Raw genomic sequence first — 25,260 nt, forward strand, 5'->3', positions numbered from 1 at the left:
TACTGCTCTCAAGCCAGGTGTCACCCATCTTGTATTTGTGCCTCTCATTTTTTTTGCCCAAGTGCAATACTTTACATTTCTCCCTGTTAAAATTCATCTTGTTTGTTTTGGCCCAGTTCTCTAATCTGTCAAGGTCGTTTTGAAGTCTGATCCTGTCCTCTGGGGTGTTAGCCACCCCTCCCAGTTTGGTGTCATCTGCAAATTTGATCAGGATGCCCTTGAGTCCATCATCCAAGTCGTTGATAAAGATGTTGAATAAGACCGGGCCCAAGACATAACCCTGTGGCACCCCACTAGTCACTCTTCTCCAGGATGAAGAGGAACCATTGATGAGCACCCTTTGGGTTCGGTCAGTCAGCCAGTTACAAATCCACTGAGTGGTAGCATAGTCAAGACCGCATTTTACCAGCTTCTTTACAAGAATATCATGGGGCACCTTGTCAAATGCCTTACTGAAATCAAGGTGGGCTATATCCACTGATCTACCAGGCTTGTAATTCTGTCAAAAAACGATATCAGGTTAGTCTGACATGACTTATTTTTCAGAAATCCATGCTGACTATTGGTGATCACAGCATTCCTTTCTAGGTGCTCACAGACTGTTTTCTTAATGATCTGCTCCAGAATCTTCCCTGGTATTGATGTCAGACTGACTGGGCGGTAATTATTTGGGTCCTCTCTTTCCCCCTTTTTGAAAATAGGGACAACATTTGCCATCCTCCAGTCTGCCGGAACTTGGCCTGTTCTCCAGGAATTCTCAAAGATGACTGCCAGTGGTTCTGAGATCACATCTGCCAGTTCTTTTAATACTCTTGGATGCAGTTCATCTGGCCCTGGAGACTTGAATACATCTAAACTAGCCAAGTATTCTTGTACTATCTCCTTAGTTATTCTGGGCTGTGTTTCCTTTGCTGAATCATTTGCTCCAAATTCTTCAGGTCGGGCATTGTTTTCTTTATCGGAGAAGACTGAGGCAAAGAAGGCATCGAGGAGTTCAGCCCTTTCTGTGTCCCCTGTTTGCATTTCACCATCTTCTCCTCTGAGTGACCCCACTGTTTCTTTGTTCTTCCTTTTGCTACGAACATACCCATAAAAGCCTTTTTTGTTGCTTTTAACCTCTCTAGCAAGCCTGAGTTCATTCTGTGCTTTAGCTTTTCTGACTTTGTGTCTACACGTGCTGGCTATTTGTTTGAATTCCTCTTTGGTGGTTTCCCCCCTTTTCCATTTTTTGTACACATCCTTTTTTAATCTTAACTCAGTTAAAAGTTCTTTAGATAGCCACTGTCAGGGGTTCAGGAGCAGAGACGCAGAGAAGGGAGGAGACAGAGAGCGAGGGGGAGGAATACGAAGGAAAGATGTGTGGGGATGACGAACCGAGATCGCTGAGGTTATCCAGTGAGTCCGAGGATTCCCAGAAGGGAGCGCCAGCGGTCAGAGCAAGGGGGGAAAGCAGGGGGACACCCCAGGAAGAAGGGTCCAGAGAGGAATCAGAGAGCAGCAGTTGGAGATCGGGACCCACGTACCCAGCCGGGAGCAGCGGGGAGAGAGGGGACCAGATATCGGGTTCCGGAGGCTTTCAGAAGGAGGGAGGGCATGAGTCAGGAGTAGTCACGCCCACCTCGGGGAGCGACGAAACGATCAAGAGGAAGGTTGAGAGTTGGGCGCGCGCGCCAAGTTCAAATATAGCGGAAGCTGGCGCAGTAAGCAGCCCAGAGAGTGAACCAGGTCCCAAAGCCCGCCGCAAGGAGGCGGAAGGGTCAGGGGGGTCCGCGTCAGAAGAGAGTAGGAAAAAGGAGACCCCGGGGGGCAGAAGGACCCAGAGACGGAGGGAAAGGCGCAGGAGGTGGAGCAAGGCTAGGGTATTAAGCTGGTGTGCTAGAGGCGGAGACTCAGACGGGTCTTCGCCGGTCTGACCTAGAAGAAGTAGGGCTGCATATTGCAGTTTGGAAATGGAAGCTGTAATCCAATAAAGACTCTTTTAACCTGAACGCTGGCTAACGTGGTCCTATGTGAGCTGGGACTGAGTGGCAGCCCTGACAGTAAGACCCGTCTCATTTAAGCTTCGGACACCTGATACCTCGCAGCGGAGGCAGAAGCAGCTAGAGGAGGAAATTGGTGTTTGGGAGCGAGCTCACAACGGTTGGCAGAGATGACGGAAGCAGAGAAAATTTCAGCGCTGCAACAGGCAGTGACCCAATTGAACGCGGAGGTACAGGCATCCAAGAAAAGGGAGGAGGATGCGGCAGCCGCCTACAGAGATCTCCACGCCAGGTTTGAAGCATTGGTTAAGCATGGGCAGCCAGGACCCAGACCGGAGGGGGTTGGGTTGGCACGGAGAGCAGGAGGGCTTGTGGCTCACTTCGATGGGAATTTACAACAGTACCCCAATTTTCGAGCAGACGTAATGTGCGCACTGCAACTGCTGGCGAAAGACTTTAGGGATGAGGAAGAGAAAGTGGGGTTTATACTATCCCATTTGCATGGGGATGCTAAAGCGTGGCTACGCAATTTGTGGAGGGATAAAGATCCGGCACTTCAGAATGCAGATGCCTTTATCAAAGCGATGGATGCGTGCTTTTTATCTACCATTGACGTGGATCTTGCCCGACGGGAGATTCATGGACTGAAACAAGGGAGGGCGAGCGTACGCCAGTATCACGCCCGCTTTTTTGCGCTGGTCAGTGCCTTGGAATGGGACCGGGATTCGCCCCCAGTCAGAGACCTATTCTGGGAGGGTTTGAGCAGTGCTGTTAAAGACGAAATTGCGAGGGGGGAGAGGCCCCGGAGCACGCAGGAGGTGGTCCAAAGGGCGCTGACTGTGGGGGTGAGGCTGGAAGAACGTCCATGGTGCAGAGACGAAGGACGTGGAGGGCGCGAAGCAGCGAGAAGTTTCTCTTTCGTTCCCAAGGACGCTACGCGTGCACAATCTACACCTCCGCCAGGAGGGGGAGTGGAACCTATGGAGGTGGGAGGAGCCAGGGCTCAGTCAGCTACCAGAGCCCCTGCACCGGCGGCAGTCAAGACTAAACCTCCTAGAGGGACCAGGAAGTGTTATATATGCGACAGCTCTCAACACTTGGCGAAAGAGTGTCCCCAGAGGAGCTCCAAGCACACTGCAGCCTCCGCAACGGTGAAAGCGGCCACGCAACACAGCGAACACCAGCAGGGAAATGACGATGTCTGGCTGGAGACAGAGGCACTGGGGCCCAGCCAGACGCATCACTGAAGCAGTCCCCAGCGATCTTGCAACCCACAGACCCCCTCCCACCCAAACCAGTAGTGCAACTCACAGCATCTCTCCAGCTGCCCGATGGCGTCACTATCGAAGTCCCGCTTTCTGTGGATTCTGGAAGCAACGCAGACTTTATAGCACAGGATTTTGTGGAGCAGCACGCTATACAGCTATTACCGGCCACTCTGCCCCTGCAAGTCGTCACAGTGGATGGCAGAGAGTTGCTGGGGGGGCAGGTGGTGAAGCAAACGCCGCCAATGGTGATGCGCCTTGGCAACCACAGGGAAGTCATCAGTTTTAACGTCACACGACTGTCGGACACACCAATTGTGTTGGGCATGAGTTGGCTGGACAGGCACAGTCCGACACTGGCTTGGTACCAGCGACAGCTGATCTTCGGCTCCTCTTACTGCGCAGAACACTGCATCCTGCCCGGACAGGAGGGAGAAGAGGAGGAATCACAACTGCAGTTGGGAACGTTGCAAGCAGTCCCCCACAAATACGCAGACTTTCTGGAGGTCTTCTGCGAGAAGGAGGCAGACAAGTTACCACCGCACAGGCAATATGACTGCAAGATTGACCTCCTACCAGGGGCGACGCTACCGAAGGGGAGGCTGTATTCCATGTCTGAGGATGAACTACAGGAACTCAAACAGTTCATAGATCACAATTTGGAGCGCGGTTTCATCCGGGAGTCCAGGGCAGTAGGGGGCAGTCCTGTTTTCTTTGTGAAGAAGAAGGACACGCCCCAAAAGAGGCTGGTGGTGGATTTTCGCCTCTTGAACAAGATGACCAAGCCCTCTGATTTCCCCATGCCCAGGATTGACGACCTACTGGCGACGGTGCGCAAGGGACGCGTGTTTACCAAGTTGGACCTGCGAGGGGCGTACAATCTCATCCGCATGAGGGAGGGCGATGAGTGGAAGACAGCCATGTTCACGCCTCTGGGCACCTACGAGTACAGAGTGATGCCGTTCGGATTGCAAAGTGGTTCTCACTGTTTTCAAGCTTTCATGCATCATGTGTTGGCAGGACTCCTCTACAAGAAGTGCGTCTGCTTTCTGGATGACATCCTGATATTCTCCGAGTCGCAGCAAGCGCATGACCAAGACGTTCGGGAGGTGCTGGAGAGGTTGCAGCAGCATAGACTGTACGCCAAACTGGAGAAGTGCCAGTTCGACACGACGGAGGTGGATTTCTTGGGTTACAAGTTGTCGGACAAGGGGCTAGCCATGGACAGCGCCAAGGTGCGAGCGGTGTTGGATTGGAAGAGCCCGCGCAACTGGAAGGAGGTCCAGCGGTTTGTCGGCTTCGCCAACTTCTATCGCAAGTTTATCAAAGGGTTCGCGATGCAGACGGCGGCTATTACGGACACGCTAAGCTCCAAGAAAAAGAAATTCGTCTGGACGGAGCAGGCAGAGCAGTCCTTTCAGGCACTCAAGCGTCTCTTCGCGTCAGAGGAGCAACTGCTGCATATCGACCCCAGCAGACCGATGCGGGTAGAGACAGACGCGTCCGATAGAGCAGTGGGAGCTGTCCTGCTGCAGAGGGACCCACAGGGGGTCTGGAGACCGGGAGCGTTCTACTCCAGAAAGCTCAGCAAGTCGGAGCAGAACTACACCATCTGGGACAGGGAGTTGCTTGCCATTCATGCAGCCTTCAAGGCGTGGAGGCACTTCCTGATCGGCGCCAAGCACACGGTGCAGGTCTGCACGGACCACAAGAATCTGGAGCACTGGCGCACGGCGAAGTTCCTGAACCAGAGGCAGATACGTTGGGCGGAGTTCTTTGCTGACTTCGATTTCCGAATAGAGTACGTCCCAGGCGACACCAACATCATGGCGGATGCACTGTCCCGAAAACCGCAATACCTCGAAGAGGCGACGCCAGCGGCAGCCATGCACATCTTCGCGCCAACAGCGTGGGCGTGCGCTTCAGCCACAGTTGACCTGGATGCGGTGCGGCGGGCGTTGCAGGACGACTCATTCGCGCAGGCGAAGATGGCCGAGGTGCACAAGGGCACGGCGAAGAGAGACGAGTTCCAGATACGGGACGGCTTGCTCTTACGTAAAGGGGCCATCTACGTGCCGGGAGATGAACTTCGCGCCAAGGTACTGCAGCAGTTGCACGACGCACCCACGGCCGGGCACTTTGGCACGGAAAAAACGGTGGAATTAGTCGCAAGGGACTTTTGGTGGCCCAGACTGAGAGGGGAAGTCGCGGACTACGTCGCGAGGTGCGACACCTGCCAGAGGGCCAAGCCGGTGCACAAACCACCGGCGGGACTGCTCGAACCGCTGCAAACGCCATTTGAACCGTGGGAGAGGGTGGCCCTGGACTTTGTCACGGATCTACCCAGCTCGAGAGGCAAGACGGCTGTACTAGTGGTGGTGGACTTGTTCACCAAGATGGCACACTTCATACCGTGTGCGAAGGTGGCCACGGCAGAACAAACAGCCAAACTGTTCATAGATCACGTGTTCAAAGTGCACGGGCTGCCGCGGTCTATACTGTCCGACCGCGGTCGCCAGTTCATCTCGAATTTCTGGCAGAAGCTGATGGGCTTCCTGAACGTCAAAATCAACCTGACATCAGCGAGACACCCGCAGACCAACGGGCAAGCGGAGAGGGTCAATGCCATCATGCAGCAGTACCTGAGATGCTATGCCAATCAACAGCCTGCGACGTGGGTGGATTACCTGCCGCTCGCCGAGTTCGCCTACAACAACACGAAGCACGTGTCCACGGGGGTGACACCGTTCTTCGCCAACAATGGGAGGAATCCCAGAACCTTCCCGGGACTGGACAGAGTGGGGGAAGGGGAACCGCAGACGGCGGACGCTTTCGCGTCTGAGTTGCAGGAGGTCCACGATCAACTCCGACGGCAGCTGGAGCTAGCGAAGCGCGCATACAAGGTGCAAGCGGACAAGCACAGGCGGGTTGGCGAAGAGATGCGAGTGGGAGACTGGGTCTGGTTGGCAGCCCACGCAGTGCCGACCAGATCGTTAGCCAAAAAGAAGTTGGGGCACAAGCAACTCGGTCCATACCAAGTCGAAGCGCAGATCAACCCAGTAGCTTTCAGGCTGGTGCTCCCGGAGGGTTCCAGGATGCATCCGGTGTTCCACAGGTCGGTGCTCACTCCCTACAGGACACCTCACAGGTTCCAGGAACCAGGAACAGCACCGAGTCCGTCTCAGGAGCGGTCGGAGGCGGGAAGATTGCCACAGCAGGACCCCATCAACGAAGTCACGGAGATTTTGGACTCCAGATGGGGGGAAGACGGAGTGGAATACCTCCTAGCCAGAGAGGGCACCTGGGCTAGTGCTAATAGCTGGGTGCCAGACTACGCTTTGGAGGAACCCCTGCTCAAGGACGAGTTTCATGCCCTTTTCCCACACAGACCCATGCCAGCAGGCTTCTTCGACGACTGGTTGTTCACGCCCACACTTTCCTCCAGCACGTTCCATGGCTTCGACTCGGACGGGGAGCCCGCACAGCGCACACATTCCCCAGAGGGGTCACCGGAGGGTTCGGCGTCCGACACCTCGTATTGGTGGGACGATCGGCCAGAGGAGCAGTGGCGCCGGAGGTGGCTGGAGATGCCAGGTCAAGCGACCGACGCAGAGACTGACATGGACGTGTGCGGGGAGGATCTCGGTTTCGAGCACGGCGGCACTGAAATGGAGGCGGAGCAGCTCACCGTTGACGAACGCGAGGAGGAAGACTCGGAGGTCTTCAGTTGGCGGCCAGCAACGAGGAGCGAACTGTATCCGGCATTCACTCCTGTGATGATGGAGCACCCTGCAACCACCCTTGAAAGTGGGGAGGGGGGAAGGGGGGGCTTCGAGGGGGGGATGGATGTCAGGGGTTCAGGAGCAGAGACGCAGAGAAGGGAGGAGACAGAGAGCGAGGGGGAGGAATACGAAGGAAAGATGAGTGGGGATGACGAACCGAGATCGCCGAGCTTATCCAGTGAGTCCGAGGATTCCCAGAAGGGAGCGCCAGCGGTCAGAGCAAGGGGGGAAAGCAGGGGGACACCCCAGGAAGAAGGGTCCAGAGAGGAATCAGAGAGCAGCAGTTGGAGATCGGGACCCACGTACCCAGCCGGGAGCAGCGGGGAGAAAGGGGACCAGATATCGGGTTCCGGAGGCTTTCAGAAGGAGGGAGGGCATGAGTCAGGAGTAGTCACGCCCACCTCGGGGAGCGACGAAACGATCAAGAGGAAGGTTGAGAGTTGGGCGCGCGCGCCAAGTTCAAATATAGCGGAAGCTGGCGCAGTAAGCAGCCCAGAGAGTGAACCAGGTCCCAAAGCCCGCCGCAAGGAGGCGGAAGGGTCAGGGGGGTCCGCGTCAGAAGAGAGTAGGAAAAAGGAGACCCCGGGGGGCAGAAGGACCCAGAGACGGAGGGAAAGGCGCAGGAGGTGGAGCAAGGCTAGGGTATTAAGCTGGTGTGCTAGAGGCGGAGACTCAGACGGGTCTTCGCCGGTCTGACCTAGAAGAAGTAGGGCTGCATATTGCAGTTTGGAAATGGAAGCTGTAATCCAATAAAGACTCTTTTAACCTGAACGCTGGCTAACGTGGTCCTATGTGAGCTGGGACTGAGTGGCAGCCCTGACAGCCACCCTGGCTTCTTTAGGCACCTTCCATGTTTCCGTCTCATTGGTATTGCCTGACGTTGTGCTTTTACTATCTCCCTCTTAACAAACTCCCAGCCATCATGAACTCCCTTTCCTTTTAGTATTACTGTCCATGGGATCTCACCCAGCACTTCCCTAAGTTTTATGAAGTCGGCTTTCTTAAAGTCAAGAAATTGAGTCCTAGTATGCTTGGCTGCTCCTTTCCGCTGTATAGTAAACTTCAGAAGAGCATGATCACTCGCGCCTAATGATCCTTCCACTTCTACCCCACTAACCAGCTCATCAACATTGGTTAGGACCAGATCTAAAATGGCTGTTCCTCTTGTTGCTTCTCCCACTTTCTGGACAATGAAGTTGTCTGCAAGGCCAGTGAGGAATCTGTTTGACCTTATGCTCTTGGCTGAGTTTGACATCCAACAAATATCCGGGTAATTGAAGTCCCCCATTACTACTATCTCCCTTCCTTTTGCATGCTTGGCCATCTGTTCCAGGAAGGCATCATCTATGTCCTCCGTTTGGCTTGGGGATCTATAGTAAACTCCCACAATGAGGTCTCTGTTATTCTTCTCTCCCTTAATTTTGACCCAAATGCTCTCACTTTGGCTTTGAGGTTCTAAATCTTGGATTTCTTCACAGGTATACACATCCCTGACATATAACGCCACTCCTCCTCCTTTCTTGTCTGGTCTGTTTCTCCGAAATAGATTGTATCCCCCCATTATTACATTCCAATCGTGGGACTTATCCCACCAGGTTTCAGTGATGCCTATTATGTCATATTTAGTTTGCTGTACCAAGAGCTCAAGCTCATCTTGTTTATTTCCCATGCTTTGCGCATTAGTGTACAGACATTGAAGTCCATTAATCATTCCCCCGTGTCTCTTATTTAAGGATTTTTTCCTCCCACCACTAGGTCTGCGTGCTGTTTGCTCCATTTGGTCTATGACATTTGGATGATCATCTTCATCAATTGATAGACTCCTACCTTCAGGAGCACTGTCTCCCTCCCCCACATTAGTCAGTTTAAAGCCCTCCTGATGAGGTTTCTGAGGTTTTTGGCAAAAACATTTCTCCCAACCGTTGTGAGGTGCAGCCCATCACTTGCCAGAAGTCCATCTTCAAGAAACTGCAGTCCGTGATCTAAGAATCCAAACCGTTCCTGTTTACACCATTTGCGAAGCCAGCTGTTCACTTCCACTATTTTCCCCTCTCTCCCTGGGCCACGTCGTTCAACTGGGAGGACAGACGAGATGACAATTTGTGCATTTAGTTGCTTCAATTTCCTGCCGAGAGCCTCGTAGTCTCTTTTGATCTTCTGGAGGCTATTGCTTGCAGTGTCATTGGTTCCCACATGAACCAAGAGGAAGGGGTATTTGTCAGTGGGTTTTATGATTCCTTGCAGTCGTTCAGTTACATCTTGGATCTTAGCCCCAGGGAGACAGCACACTTCCCGAGACATCTTGTCAGGCCCACAGATCACTGCTTCTGTTCCCCTCAGTAGGGAATCCCCTATCACCACTACACACCTCCTCTTGGGTTTGGTCGGGGTTCTTCCGTGAGCTGTCCGTTCCAAGGTCGCCTGCACATTCCCTGAGGACTGACTTTGCTACTCGTCTTCATATACCTGATCGACTGTAATGAGGGAGAGATCCTCAAATGGAGTCTGCTCTTCGTCTTCCATGCTAGGGGAGAGGACCTCAAAGCGATTGTGTATTTCTAAACAATCAGAGTGAACCCTGGGCCTCCTACTTCTTTGAGTCACGTTTCTCCATATATCTGGCTCCTGTGTTGATGAACTAGCCTCCTTCTCAGGGGAGTCCCCTGTCTCCTCCTTGGTGGGGACGGTGTGCTCTGTTGCTTCCAAGAAGAGCTCCAGCTCTCTAATTCTTTGGAGCGTAGCTACACGTTCCTCCAGTTGCTGGACTTTGTCTTTTAAAAGGGCAATCAACATGCAATTGCTGCAGGTAAAGCTGCCTGCAACCTTTGGCAAGATGGCAAACATTGCGCAGGAATCGCAGGCGACTGCAGCTGTTCCCTCCCCTTCCATCTTGAGATCGTGTCGTTGGGGGGTGGCTACAGAGGTCCTCCATCATAAAAAGCTTGAAGACAGGACAAATAACTTCCCCTACACACAAAAAAACCCCTAGGTCTCCCCCAACAAACGTTTGAGACTAGCTCTCCTAAATCTAAAAGATGGGTATAACTGCGCGCTCCTCCCACAGCTAATCCCCTGCCTCAACAGAAACCCTGCCCCCTCTGACCTTTGCACAGGGAAAACAGCTAATCAGCCACAAAGAAACACACACACACAAGAAAACCCTTTTTGCTCCTTCTTCAACTGCTGCCCTGCAAACTCGAAAGGCTTTAAATGACTGGACGTCAGCTTGATCGACTGCCAAAGAGAACAAAGGGCAGATCAGAGGAGGCTGACGGAGAGAGGGAGCTTTGATGCCAAGACTTTCCAGGACGCCCAGTTTGGCTGCGGAGTGAGTATTACAAGCTACTCTTGCAAAAAGCCACAGAAGGGAAAGGGAAAGCATGGCAAAGCCCCAGGGACATGGCTTTGAGTTTAAAATGCCGTGTCAGAAACTGAATAGCCATAATTGGCTGGAATGGTGTTTTGCAATGGAATTCCTGCTGGTAGGAGAGCAGTTCTGAGGCCTGATGCCAAGCTGATTATACTCGCTGGGAATGTTGACTACAGAGCAGGGGGGGGGGGGATGTGTGTATTTTCCTAGACTACCCCATTGCTGAAGACTTAGATACTAAGTCTGTTGCTGTTATAAACAGCAGGTGCACTGAGGTGAGTTCCACTGATACAGTGGAGGAGATCCACCAGGTATGCTCAGGAGTTTGCTAACACAGCTGTTGCAGATTTAGCTGTGGTTAGTGGCTTGACACAGGTCTTGGAACCCGGAGTCTTGAAAGGGGTACAGGGTTTGTTCTCAAGGGATGGGAAACCAAGCCCAAAGGCTGTAAGGGTAGGCAGTGTTTCCTTGGAGAAGGAAGCTGAACCACGTCCAGAGGCCGTGTGTGCCTACAGTGATTCCTCAGAGGGGAACAAGGCTAGGGTTCGAGTCCCAACAAAGCCAGGTGTGAGACTTCCTGATAGTCAGAAGTGTTATGACGCCAAGACTAGTCAGAAGTGCAAGATGGTGTGGCCCAAGGCCAGGCCAGTTGCAGGTAGTTCCAAGGGTGGAACAGGTGATACAGGGGTATACTGTGTGTATGGCATCTGTATGGTTGTTGCAGTTACACTGATGACTGCAACACAGTGCATGAATTGGGGGAGGATGTTAGAATTCCTGATCTGTGATTGCAGTCATGGGATTTTTATCTTTCCCATGACGGTATATGTTTTGACTCCACAGAGTGGGAAGTGACGGAGACAGGATGTTTGTGTTACTGTGTTCCGTGAAGTGGGACTATTGTCCTTTGTCCTTTTTCTCTTTGCTGTCTGATGCTACAAAGAGAGGGAGCCATGTTGCAGAGCTCCCTGTGTGTTTATATGTAAGTAAAGTAGATTAGCCAACATGCTGAGTTGCTGAGGTCTGTCACGCGCATGATGCGCAAACTCTGTGGATCCCTAAGTGAGCCGGTGTCGGTTGGCATCAGTCGCTGTGTTGTTCAGGCTGAAGAAAGCTTATGAAGCTCCCGAACGATCGACCAGGAGGGAGAGAACATGCCAGTCGGGTATGTGTCTCTGCCAGGGTCCTACTGAAGTGTAGGCTGAACTACGCTCTTTCTTTGGGGGTGGAGTGTAGAGAGGAAAGGGGAGAAGGCTGGAAATACATTGGATAGCAGCCTGTGCTGCTTTCTTTGGGGGGGGGGTTGGGGGGGAGGTAAGTGGAGATGGCGGGATCTACCTCAGATAGCAGCCTGTGTAGTTTTCTTTGCAGGTGGAGTGGAAGGAGGGAAGGGGAGAAGGTGGGATCTACATCAGATAGCTGCCTGTGTGGCTTTCTTTCTTTTTTAATTTTTATTGAATAGTTTCAACATAACAAATTATTAATCCATTTAATCAGTTACAATATTTTTCCCCTTCCCCCCATCCCTCCCTCTTCCTCCCACCAAAGACTTCCCTCCGCTCCCCTTTCTGATTTTTTTTGCACATATCACTCTCTGCATCTTATAAAATTGTACATATCGGACTTACGGGTTAGCGCCATCGGCAATGGCGGAGTTCCTCTGACCAAGAGGAACCCACTCTGTGAAAATTGGGTCTTGCCACCGCGGAGAAGGCGGAGACCCCTTAAAAATCCCAGGCGGAGGAAGCCTGGGAATGTGGGATTTGGCTGACACCAGGAGCGCCTCCCCTACTTGTAGGGAAACCCTTTTTCGGGGATCCGAAGCGACGTGGGGTGAGCAGTACGGTGTTTTGAATTGACCGCTACTTTTACGGAGTGAAGCCGCACAGCTGTTGCCGGAGAGCGCTGACTTTTTCCTGTGGACAATTGGACTCTAAACAAGTACCCGTGAGTAGAACGGAAAATTGGATTAAGAAACATTTTAATTTGGCACTGAAGCAGGAAGGCTCCAAACAGGAAGTCCGCCTTCCGTTTTTGTAAATAGACTGAAGCAAAAATTTTGCAAGCTAAAGTCTGGAAAGTCGTATATAAAGGTCTAAATTTCCTTCAGTTATAACCACCAAAACCCCTCCTGGAAGCAGGAGAAAAGGGGGGGAATTTTTGATTGTTCAAGCCTGCAGGAGAGAGAGTAAAGAAAGATAAATTTCCACCGTCTCAATCCTGGGAACGGGGTGTCAGAGACAGAAATTTATGGGGAAGTTCATTGACTGTGAATGGAACGTCTTTTGACAGATAGTTAAAAAAGAGAAACAAATTGATTCCAGTGTTGCCTTTTGCATTCAAAAGAAACAAAATATTTGAAAAATGAAAGTAATCTTCTTTTGTTGGACCTGCTTTCAAAAGATGGATAGAAATACTCCTCTAGAGGGAGCTTGTTAAATTGTTGCTGGAGTCGATCTGGGGATTTCACAGCTGTGGAGATTAGGATCGTGAGACCAGACTCTGACCTTGAATAAAAATGTGTTTAGAAGAAGTTTTGGTGCTTGCTTTTTTCAAGACAAACGCTTTGTTGGAGCAGATGCATGAGAAGATGGATTTGATGACTGTTGCAGTCAAAAAATTTGGACAAACGGTGAATACTCATATTGAAATCATTCAGGAACCAACCCAAGAACCTGTTTTGACAGGGCAAGTGCAAGTGCAGAAGAGAATGGAGGAGGATGCTGTTGAACCTCAAGTAACACAAATGGAGAGACCCGAGGCCCTGCAGGAGCATAAGCCGCTGTTCTTGAAGATTGAATCTGGAGTGGACCGGGGGGGGGTCTGGAGTTGTGAGGGCTCTTAATTTTGGAGGGACTTTGAAACATGCTCTTAAATACTTTCTGGACTATAGTGTTGACTGTGGGGAATGGGACTGGGGGGAATGGGCTGACCTGCTGAGGGGAGATGGAGATATTTTTGGATTGGAGTCCCCTCGAGACCTACTCCCCAATGAGAAAGGAAAGAAATTAAGAAAAAGATCAACAAAAGACAAGGTAAAGTGCAGGTATAAACAAGAAGAAGATCTGCAGAAGGGACATGGAAAAGACTTAAGAGCCTCGGACGTAAGATCACCAGGTTGATGGACTAGATGGAATGGACAGTAAGGACTGACAAAACCCGAGACCAGGAAGAAGAGACATTGGATGAAGATTGGAAGAAAGCTTTTAAAATTTATTTTGAGAATTAGTGTAAAATTAACGAGTATTAGGAAAAATGTTGGAATGAAACTATTTGGCTTTAGTAGAAATGATATAAGGAGTTATGTATAAATAAGTATTAAGTTTTAAGCTTTAAGGTTTTTTGTGGTAAGATAAGGTTAAAATAAATTAAGGTAAATTGAACGACAGAATATAGTGAAAGATGGAAAGGATTCGCTGAGTTAATTAATAGGTTAGACCATTAAGATAAATTACTCAACAAAAATTGAGAAAGATGGAAAGAATTTGCTGAAACAATTAATTAAACTAGAATACAAAAAGGGAGGTGTGAGTAAATGAAACAAGTAAATGAAAGATAAAGATATGGAATATTGGATATGTGTTTTAATGTTATTGTTCTGTATTGTTGTATTGGTTTTTATGTTTTCTTTTTTCTTTTTTTCTTTTTTTAATGTATTGTAATGTATGTCTTGTTAATTTTTTTGTTCTTTTCTTTTCTTTTTTCTGCAATTTTTAAATTTCTAATAAAAAAATAAAATAAAATTGTACATATCTTTATTTTGTCTATCATATGTTCACCTAATAAATTTGTGGATGTTTATTCAAAATCTGCCAAGGAGTCCAGTTCATTTTGTTGTCTTTTTAGATAATTTGTAAAAAGCTCCCATTCTTCATTAAAGTCATAGTTGTCCTTGTCCCGCAATTTGTATGTCAATTTAGCCAGCTCTGCATAGTTCACCAATTTTTCTTGCCATTGTTCTTTCGTTGGGATTTCCTCATTCTTCCATTCTTGTGCAATCAAGACTCTTGCCGCTGTTGTGGCATACATAAATAAATTCTTCGTTTTTCTTTTTTCTTTTCTTTTTTTTTGCCAATAATTTTTTATTGATATTACATATATATACAAATAAACATATACCAAATCCATTACATAGCTTACACATGTTATATCCGTTCCATAAATCATGTGTAAATTACACCGTTAAATTAGGCTCTACTGAGCCTTGAACTTCCCTCCACTCCTTTGGAAAGTGTCAAATAAATTTTATGGTCATGTATTTTATCTCTTTTGCATAGTAATCATTTACTGTTAGAGTTATTCCAACCCCACCAGTGTCGTCTGAAATTTAGTTCCAATATACATCAAATATTTATTCCAATTATCATGAAATTTCTGTTCGTCTTGGTCCCTTAATCTTCCTGTTATTCTAGCCAGCTCGGCATAATTTATCACTTTAACCTGCCAGTCATTTATAGTGGGTATTACCTCCGTTTTCCAGTTTTGTGCTAACATAATTCTTGTGGCTGTTGTGGCATATAAGAATAATATTTTATCCTCTTTTTTAATTTCTTTGCCCATCATTCCTAACAGAAAAGCTTCAGGCTTTTTGGGAAAAGTGTATTTAAAGATTTTTTTAAGCTCGGTATAGATCAATTCCCAAAAGCCTTTCACTTTGCTGCATGACCACCACATATGGTAGAAGTCTCCTTCTACCTCCCCACATTTCCAGCATTTTTTGTTCTTCAATCTATAGATCTTAGCTAGCTTCACTGGTGTGTGATACCACCTGTAGATCATTTTCCATTAATGCCATACATGCCGTGAACTTCATATTGACATTCCACAATTCCAGCCATCTCTCAAAGTCAATGTTATAGCCAATGTCTATCGCCCATTTAGTCATAACCTCCTTCACCTCCTCGTCTTTTGTGTACCACTCCAGTAAAATATCATACATCCTGGACAATGTTTTATTTTTACCTTCTATAATTTCCACATTAAATTTAGATTTTCTATCTTCAAATCCTAGTCTCTTTTTATCTTCTTTTAGCAAATCATTTACCTGGTGGTATTGCAGCCACCCTGTAAATGCGTTCTTTATCTCTTCATAAGGTTTAAGTTTAACGCCTTGTTCAGTTTTCCACGTAAGTTCTTCGTAAGTGGCGTTATTCTCTTCCATATTATTTTTTTTAATAGTTAACACCTCTATTGGTGAAATCCACCAAGGTGTCTTCCTTTCCAATAGATTTTTATTTCTTTCACATATTTGGAATATTGGTCCTCTAAATATATGATTTAGAAAGCCTCTATGTACTTTCATCTTATCATACCACAGGTACGAGTGCCACCCGTACCTGTTATCGAAGCCTTCCAAATCCAAAATGTCCATGTTTTCTAATCTTATCCAATCTTTCAGCTACGTTAAACACGCCGCTTCATAGTATAAGCTTAAATCCGGTAGGGAAAAAACCCCTCTTCCTTTTTTGTCTACTAATATTTTCATTTTTATTTGTGGTCTTTTCCCCTGCCAGATGAATCTCGCCAAGGCTCTTTGCCACTCCTTACACTGCTTTAACCCTTTGAGTACAGGAATAGTTTGAAATAAAAATAACATTCTGGGCAAAACATTCATTTTGATAACCGCTACCCTCCCCAAAAAGGATAGTCTCATTCTCTCCCAGATTTCTAAATCTTTTTTTAATATTCTTCCATGTGACCTCGTAATTGTCCTTATATAAATTAATATTTTTAATCGTGATCCATACTCCAAGATACTTCACCTTCTTTGCTGTCATAATTCCCGTTTTTTGTTCTAATTCTACTATATCTTCTTTGGTTACATTTTTGGTCAGCATTTTAGTCTTATTCTTGTTGATTTTAAGGCCTGACACTACGCCAAATTCTTCAAATTTTTGTAAGGCTTCTTGCACACTATTCTTTGGGTCTTCTAATGTTAGTACAATATCGTCAACAAAGGCTTTGATTTTGTGTTCCTTTTCCCTACCCTGACTCCTTTAACCTCTGTTGTTTCCCTCAATCTCTTAGTAAGTACTTCCAATACTGTTATAAATAATAAAGGAGACAAGGGACAACCTTGTCTAGTCCCTTTGGATATATCAAAAAATTCTGATGTAGTATTATTTATTACAAGTTTCGCTTTTTGCTCATGGTAGATAGCTTCAATACCTCTTCTGAATCTTTCTCCCATCCCCATCATTTTCAAATTTTCTTTCAAGAAACGCCAAGAGACGTTATCAAATGCCTTTTCGGCATCGATAAATATCAAGGCCGCCTGCTTATCTATTCTGCTTTCCAGGTATTCAATAATATCTATCACATTTCTTACGTTGTCCTTTAGTTGTCTCCCCGGTAGGAAGCCCGTTTGATCTTTGTCAATTCTTCCACTTAATACTTTTTAAAATATTTCTGTCATTACATCCGTGAACAGTTTATAGTCGTTATTCAATAACGAAATCGGCCTGTAGTTTTTCACCTCTAGGGCATCCACATCTTTTTTAGGGATTAAAGTAATGTAGGCTTCCTTCCAGGTGTTCGGAATCCTTCCTTCTTTTAGGGTGTTATTCATCACTTCACATAATATTGGACATACAGGGGTGCCTCGCAAGACGAAAAGAATCCGTTCCGCAAGTCTCTTCGTCTTGTGGTTTTTTCGTCTTGCGAAGCAAGCCCATTAGCGGCTTAGCGGATTAGCGCTATTAGTGGCTTAGCGGGCTTAGCGGATCAGCTGATAAGCGGCTTAGCGGCTTAGCGATCAGCTGATAAGCGCCTTAGCAGCTTAGCGGATCAGCTGTTAAGCGGCTTAGCGGATCAGCTGATAAGCAGCTTAGCAGATCAGCTGTTAAGCGGCTTAGCGGCTTAGGATCAGCTGATAAGCGGCTTAGCGGCTTGGGAAAAGGGGGGGAAGGGGGAAAAACCCGCAGGAACTCGCAAAACATTTTCGTCTTGCGAAGCAAGCCCATAGGAAATTCGTTTTGCGAAGCACCTCCAAAACGGAAAACCCTTTCGTCTAGCGGGTTTTCCGTCTTACGAGGCATTCGTCTTGCGGGGCACCACTGTAGTTGATCACTTAATGTTTTATAATATTTGGCCGGTAAGCCATCCGGCCCCGGCACTTTTCCTATTTTCATTTTTTTTATTGCCTTCCTAATCTCTTCCTCTGTAATCATCTGGTTTAATAGCTCTTTTTCTTCCATAGCAATCTGTTGTAAATGATGTTTTTCCAGATAGTGCTCTATCTCATGCTCTGTTTCCTCCTCTCTCTTATATAAGTCCTTATAATATTTCTGAAATATCCTTTTTATTTCTTTTGGATCTTCCACTATCCTTTCTCCGTCCCTTATCATGCAAATCGTATTTTGTTTTTTCCTTTCTCTTATTTGCCATGCCAGATACTTCCCTATTTTATTAGCTGATTCAAAGCTTTTTTGTTTCATCATTTTAATTCTCCACTCAATTTCCTGGTTTACTATCATAGAAAATTGAGCTTGTAATATCTTTATATTTTGTTTTATTGTCTCTTCTCCTGGTTTAATAGCTAATTGTTGTAGTGGTTGGGAGTTACTCGTGCGTAATCCTGCCCCGTTTGAGCATTGGATTGCCTGGTTAAACCCTCCGGACTGCACAGCCCATCTCAGCGTGGCTGCCCTTAGTCACTCGTAGAATCTATCTGTGGGCGTTTCTTAAAGCGCTGCCAACATAAGAGTTGTTTGACGCCCAATCGTCTCCGCCTCTCACTGCGCGGGGGTCTCCTGCGCAGGGTGGGCGTGGGCAGCGGGGTGCTTGGGCTTTCCTCACTAACTTCCAACGAAGAGTCCTGGAGCCCCTGCACCTCCCTGTCCCGTTGCTCTCCTGGATCCCTGGTGTTACACTCATTCTCGTCCCCTTCTTCCCAGCTGAGTCTCCCCCTAGCGCTGGGACCTTCTCCTGCAGAATCAGAGACCCTCTCCTTCTCCCGTGCCTCTGATGTCAGTTCCCTGACATCCACCTCCCTCCCAGGGCCCCCTTCACTCCCCCTCCGACCTGTGGGCTCTATGGTAGCCTCTTCTCTGGTCGGTGAGCCAAGGAAACCCCGGAATGAGCTGTCCTCCTCATCTGTGGGTGCAAAAACCTATTCCTAACTGCTAAGGTTCCCACCCAAGGAATGACCCTCCCAATCCGATTCTTCTTCGGATTCTGAAAACCCTTCAAAACTCTCTTCCTCCTCTGGACTTCCGGAGGCGGCGCGAAACAGCAATGGCGGTCCTCTTCGGGCTCTGAAGAGGGGCTCCGCAGAAAAGGGTCGTGCACTGCAGCACAGTGACGACCCACCAAGAAAAACCACGGGCAGAGCGATCCCGTGGCCGTGGGACTCGGCGGGCACCAGGAGCGACCCCAGAAACGGAGAAGGAACCCCATAAGGGGCTCCGGAACGTGGAAGGGGGAGCGGTGCTGTGAGTTCATCGCTCTTTCTGCGGAAGCGAAGCCGCGCGGCTGCTGCTGATGAGCGCTGACCTTTCTTCTTGAAACATCAGGCTTCAAACTACATACTCGTGAGTAAGGATTAATTTCTTCGAGACTAAAAAGCTTTAAAATTTGGCTGAAAGCGGGAGACAAAAAACAGGAAGTCCGTCTTCCGGCAGTGCTTTAAAGATCCAAAGCAAAGATTTTAACAAGCGGGAAGCGTTTTAAAAAGGATTATAAAATTGGGACTATCGTGTATTGATGAAACTGGCTTTTAAGGGAAAAGAATTTTGGTTTTAAAATGGACTGGATCTTAAATGGGACTTTCCTCCCCTCTGTGGATTACAAAGGCTAAGATACCAATTATCGGACTGCCAGGAGAAAAGAGAGCTGTCATTGCGGTAACTGTATCTAAATACAGAAACTGTTACATTTGAGCGCTACTGGCAAGATACAATTAAGGAAACTGTAACCTGCATCTTTTGTGTGAAACTTTGTCTTAACTTGGGAAGAGCTCTGCGTGTAAAAAAAAAGAGACTGAAGGATTTTTGGGAAACTGCTTGAGTTTGCAGGGGCTTTAATGGCGGATAAAATTCCTTCTTTTCTGTGAACTACAGTATCACTCCCCCTAGTGGATTTTGGATTTACAAATGTCTGGGAACAACACTTTGTTTTGACTCTCTGCTGCTTGGCTATTTACATTTGGGAACTGTCTTTCCCATGGGACAGTACATAAATTTGACCTTGACGCATTGACAGGTGTGGAATGAGTGGCCAACCGAAAACAAGGGCTGCAAAAACTAAAGTAAAATAAGCCCAACTTGTGCAAACAACTTTGACTTCTCAGTCACGTAGATCATCGGTCCCAGCTGTTTTGGAAGTACAAGAAAGGGAAGTTGTGCAGCCAGCATCAGAGGATATGGCATCAGGAGGATCTGACACCTTCTTAAAACAAATGATGGACCAATTTGCAATTTTGAATAAGAAGGTGGATGACCAATCGGCAAAAATTGATCAAGCCACATCCTCTATTAGCAAATTGACCGACCAAGTTGCACAACATACACAAGCAATTGGGAATCTTAAAGAAGCAACTGTTGAAAATCGGAAACTGGCTGAGGCAGCCAATCAAAAAGCAGAACAAGCAAATCAGAAAGTTGAGGCTATAAAAGGAGAGGTAAGGCCACTACACAAACACATCAGTGACCAGCAGGCCTACCTGTCTATGGTGGAACTGAGAAATCGGGAAAATAATTTGAGATTAAGAGCTATCCCAGAGCTTGAACAGGAAGATTTGATTTGTTATTTGACAGCAGAATTTTCCAAGTTCTGGGGTATAGAAGAAGACAAAGATTTTAAAATTACAACTGCGTTCAGACTGGGAAGAGCCGTGAGAAGGGACAGGCCCAGAGACTGTTTGATTATTCTGAGACCCAAGCAGGAGAGGGACAAAATATTAGGACTCCACTTTAAGAAATCACTCGTTATTCAAGATAAAAGAGCAGAAATCTACAGAGATATACCCAAACAACTTTTGGACCTTAGAGCTACATATACAGACCTAGCAAGACTACCGAGAGGTAACGGAATTCTGTATAGGTGGGAGTTTCCCCAAGGTTTATCTTTTAATTTCAAAGGAAAGAAAGTTAAAATTAAAACAGCAGAAGACAACCAGAAGTTCCTGAACGACCACGGAGAAGACCTTCAAAAAGGAGCAATAGTATCTTGGCCACCGCCTCTGCCTGGAATAGTACCGACACCTACACCCTCGGGTTCAGAAGAAAAGGAGGACACCCCACTTTAGGAACAACAGATTGATTCAGGATGTCTCTGCAGCTGCTTAGTTGGAATATAAATGGCGGGAATTCTCCGGAAAAAAAGAAGAAGGATCTTTCATATTTTGAAAAAAGAACAATTGGACATTATTTGCCTGCAGGAAACACATGTGACTAGACTCCACAGGAAAGTGCTAATCAACAAAAGACTAGGCCAAGAATTTATTTCATCAGACAGAGTTAAAAAAAGAGGCGTGGTGATTTATGCAAAGGAGAATCTGTCACCGAAATTTCTATTTAAAGATGAGCAAGGAAGAATTTTGGCAATTGAAATACAATCTCAAGGAGAAAAATTTTTGATATTAGGAATTTATGCACCAAATGAGGGGAAATCGGAATTTTACAAGAAGCTACATGAGACATTGCTGGACTATCTGGATTACACCAACATCATAATGATGGGAGACATGAATGGGGTGGTGTCTACCCATATGGATAAGTCACAAAATCAGAACTTAATTAAAGATGGCAGACTACCTAAGACTTTTTTTGAGCTAACTGACAATATGGATTTGATTGACATTTGGAGGACAAAGAACCCCCTAGGTAAAGAAGGAACATTCTTTTCTGAGGCCCACCTGTCATGGACAAGAATCGACCAAATATGGACAACTAGAGGGCTGGCACCTAAGACTAGAAAGGTGGAAATCTGCCCAAAAACTTGCTCCGACCATAACGCCTTGAAAATGGAATTGAGACTTACTCCAAACGGATCCTTCAGATGGAAAATGAATGACACCCTAATGAGAGACCAGGAGATTGTGAAGAAGGCCCAAAAAGCCTTAAAAGATTATTTTGATATTAATTGGAATACTTCGGTAGAAAAAAGAATAATCTGGGACGCAAGTAAAGCAGTAATGAGAGGGTTTCTGATACAACAGAATACGATCAAGAAAAAACTCTGGAATGGAAAAAAGGACAAGATATTAGAGAAGATAAAAGATGGAGAGAAAAAATTGAGATTAAAGCCAAAATCAAAAGAGGTCCTACGAGAAATTAAATTCCATCAAGCACAATATGCGAAACTGATAAATCAAGAAGTGGAATGGAAAATTAAACAAATGAAACAAAGATCATTTGAATCGGCGAACAAATGTGGAAAGCTGCTAGCATGGCAGTTGAAAAAAAGACAAAAGTTGAACTTTGTTACCTATCTGGAGGTTGAAGGGAGAAATATCCAGAAACCAGAAGAAATTAGAAAGTGTTTCCAGAGATACTTCAAAAAACTCTACACACAAGGGCCACAAGTAGTGACTGAGATAGACCAATTCTTAAAAGTCAATGGACTACCAAAACTATCTCAGGAGAAGAGAACAATCTTGAATTATAGAATAACACAACAGGAAATTGAGGGTGCCATTCAGAACATGCAATTAGGGAAATCTCCAGGCCCAGATGGGCTCACCTCCAAGTATTATAGGACATTAAAAGACTATTTGATACAACCACTAATGGAGGTTTGCAACCAGATCTTGGAGGGGAGGAGGGCACCGGAAACGTGGAAAGAAGCTTTCATCACATTGATACCTAAATTGGAAACTGAAAAGACCCAACTTAAGAACTACCGTCCCATCTCACTCCTAAACGTGGTGTCAGGGAACTGCCATCGGAGGAACAGGTGGTGGAAGGGCTCACGGAGGCTGGGAGAGACTCAGCAGCGGAAGCAGGAACCAGCAGGGGGAGAGGTGGGTCTCTGGTGGAAGGGCTCACGGAGGCTGGGAGAGATTCAGCAGCTGAAGCAGGAACCAGCAGGGGGAGAGGTGGATCTCTGAGGGAAAGCGAGCAAGAGGGAGGGCTCAGGAACACGTCCAGCGAGAACAGTGGGGAGGTATCTGAACCTCCCATAGGGAGACCCACTCCTCGCCGGAAACTGTCACGCCGCGAGTCCAGAAGACGTGTTTCCGTTAAGGAGCTTTTATGCTGGAAGCGATTCCGAAAGCAACCACTGTCGGAATCTGCAAGTGACTAGAGCAGCCATGTCTGAGGGGCTCCGTCACAGACAGAGGTTTGTGGACTTGCACAAACCCTGAGGGACTACGATTTTACGCACAAGCAGCTCATCATCCCATCACACGTGGATTACAAAATTTTTGCAGATATTTTGGCAAGCAGATTGAAAAAAGTGTTAAATGAAGTAATTCATAAGGACCAGGCAGGCTTTCTCCCAGGTAGGCATTTGTCTGATAACACCAGGAACATTATTGACATTTTGGAGCTTTTGCAAACCAACATTAATACTAAAGCAGTGTTAATTTTTATTGACGCGGAGAAGGCCTTCGACAACATCTCCTGGAAGTTTATGAAGAAAAATTTGGAAGGGATGGGAGTGGGACGGGGGTTTGAAAATGGCATAGAAGCAATATATTCAGAGCAAAAAGCTAAATTGATAGTGAACAATGTGGTGACAGAAGAGTTTAAAATTGAAAAAGGAACACGACAGGGGTGCCCCCTTTCCCCTCTTTTGTTTATTTCGGTCCTGGAGGTGCTTTTGAGTATGATTAGGGAGGACCGGTTGGTGCAAGGAATACAGGTCGGAGTGAAACAATATAAACTGAAAGCCTTTGCAGATGACTTGGTTTTAACATTACAGGAGCCAGAACCTAGTACAAAAAGAGTTTTAGAACTGATTCATGACTTTGGTCGGGTGGCGGGATTTAAGTTGAATAAACAAAAAACTAAAGTTTTGGGGAAAAACTTGACACCTTTAGAAACAGATGGGTTTCAGAAGGAAACAGAATTAAGCGTGGCTAAAAAAGTGAAATACCTGGGGATTAATTTGTCCTCCAAAAACTTGAACTTATTTAAAGACAACTATGAAAAATGTTGGTCAGAAGTTAAAAAGGATTTAGAAACTTGGTCAAGACTAAAACTTTCCTTGTTGGGCCGAATTGCAGCTATAAAGATGAATGTATTGCCAAAGGTGTTGTTTTTGTTTCAAACCCTACAGATTGTGGACAGGGTGGAATGTTTTGGTAAATGGCAGAAGGATATTTCTAAGTTTGTTTGGCAGGGCAAAAAGCCCCGAATAAAATTTAAAATATTAACTGATGCTAAGGAAAGAGGGGGGTTTGCCCTGCCAGACTTAAGGTTATATTACGAAGCTGCAACCTTCTGCTGGATGAAGGATTGGTTACTTTTAGAGAACACTGATGTCCTAGATCTGGAAGGGTTTAATAATTCTCTAGGATGGCATTTGTGGTACGACAAGGTGAAAACTCATAAAATGTTCAAAACCCATATTGTCAGAAAAGCATTATTTATGGTCTGGACAAAATACAAAGACTTATTAGAAGGAAAGACCCCGAGGTGGTTATCACCAGCGGAGGCCAAGGCTCGAAAAAAACCCAATATGGAGGCCGGCTGGCCGAAATATGGGGAAATATTAGAAAGAATTGGAGACAATTGGAGGCTGCAGAGCTACGAAAAATTAAAGAATAAGGTGCAGGATTGGTTTCATTATGCTCAAATCCAAGAGGTTTTTAAGCTGGACAAGAAAACAGGCTTCCAGGGGGGGAAATCGAAACTAGAGACAGAACTGTTAGAACCAAAGACTAAGGTACTTTCGAGAATGTATAACTTGCTGCTTAAATGGAACACTCAGGATGAAACAGTCAAATCAGCTATGATTAAATGGGCTCAGGACATTGGGTACAACATTATGTTTGAAGACTGGGAAAGGTTATGGACCACCGGTATGAAATTCACGGCATGTAATGCCTTGAAAGAAAATATTATGAAAATGATATACAGGTGGTACATGACCCCAGTCAAACTTGCTAAGATATATCATTTGTCTGATAATAAATGTTGGAAATGTAAGGAGGCTGAAGGGACATTCTTTCACCTCTGGTGGACTTCCCCAAAAGTGAAGGCCTTCTGGGAAATGATTTACAATGAGCTAAAAAAGGTGTTTAAGTACACCTTCCCTAAGAAACCAGAGGCCTTTCTCCTGGGCATTGTCGGCCAGAAGGTGTTAAAGAAGGACAGAACTTTTTTTATGTATGCAACTACAGCAGCAAGGATTCTCATCGCAAAATATTGGAAGACACAAGATCTACCCACACTGGAAGAATGGCAGACGCAATTGATGGACTATATGGAACTGGCTGAAATGACTGGCAGAATCCGAGATTTGGGAGAAGAAACAATCGAGGAGGATTGGAAAAAATTTAAGGACTATTTACAAAAATTTTACAAGTTATATGAATGTTAAGAATTTGCATGATTTGGAAAATCCAGCTTCAGCAATAAGAAACGATGCTATGGGAATTTAAGTTATATTAATGAAAGGACTAATGTTTAAAATATTATTATATTTGTTTTTTAGAATAAATTGATAATAAGTATTTTAAACCCAAAATATAATCATTTGAAAGAACAAAAGAATACATGAAACAAGGTTATAATTTGCTGATATCTTTATTGTTAAGAATGCATGGTGAGGGAGATGTGGGGAAGTCCGGTTGGTTATGGAAAAATGTTTTGAAAAGATGATTTCTTTCTCTTTTTCTTTTTTCCCCCCTGTAATTTCTTTGTATATCTGACCCAGTTGTATCTGGAAAAATGCAATAAAAAATATTTTTTTAA

At 46.3% G+C, this 25,260-nt stretch overlaps 1 protein-coding gene across 1 annotated transcript in view; it reads left to right on the forward strand.

Annotated features, from left to right (window-relative positions):
- The window catches only part of LOC308577846 (uncharacterized protein), an 83,584-nt gene extending 70,898 nt beyond the window's left edge, over positions 1-12,686 (forward strand). The window contains exon 4 of the mRNA XM_081178243.1: positions 12,195-12,686. Coding sequence (XP_081034369.1) covers positions 12,195-12,250 — 56 coding nt within the window. The 3' untranslated portion in view covers positions 12,251-12,686. The remainder of the gene's footprint in view (positions 1-12,194) is intronic.
- The last annotated feature ends 12,574 nt before the right edge of the window (positions 12,687-25,260 follow it).

The sequence above is a fragment of the Podarcis bocagei genome (assembly GCF_964188305.1).
Source record: "Podarcis bocagei genome assembly, chromosome: W".
Taxonomy (NCBI): Eukaryota; Metazoa; Chordata; class Lepidosauria; order Squamata; family Lacertidae; genus Podarcis; species Podarcis bocagei.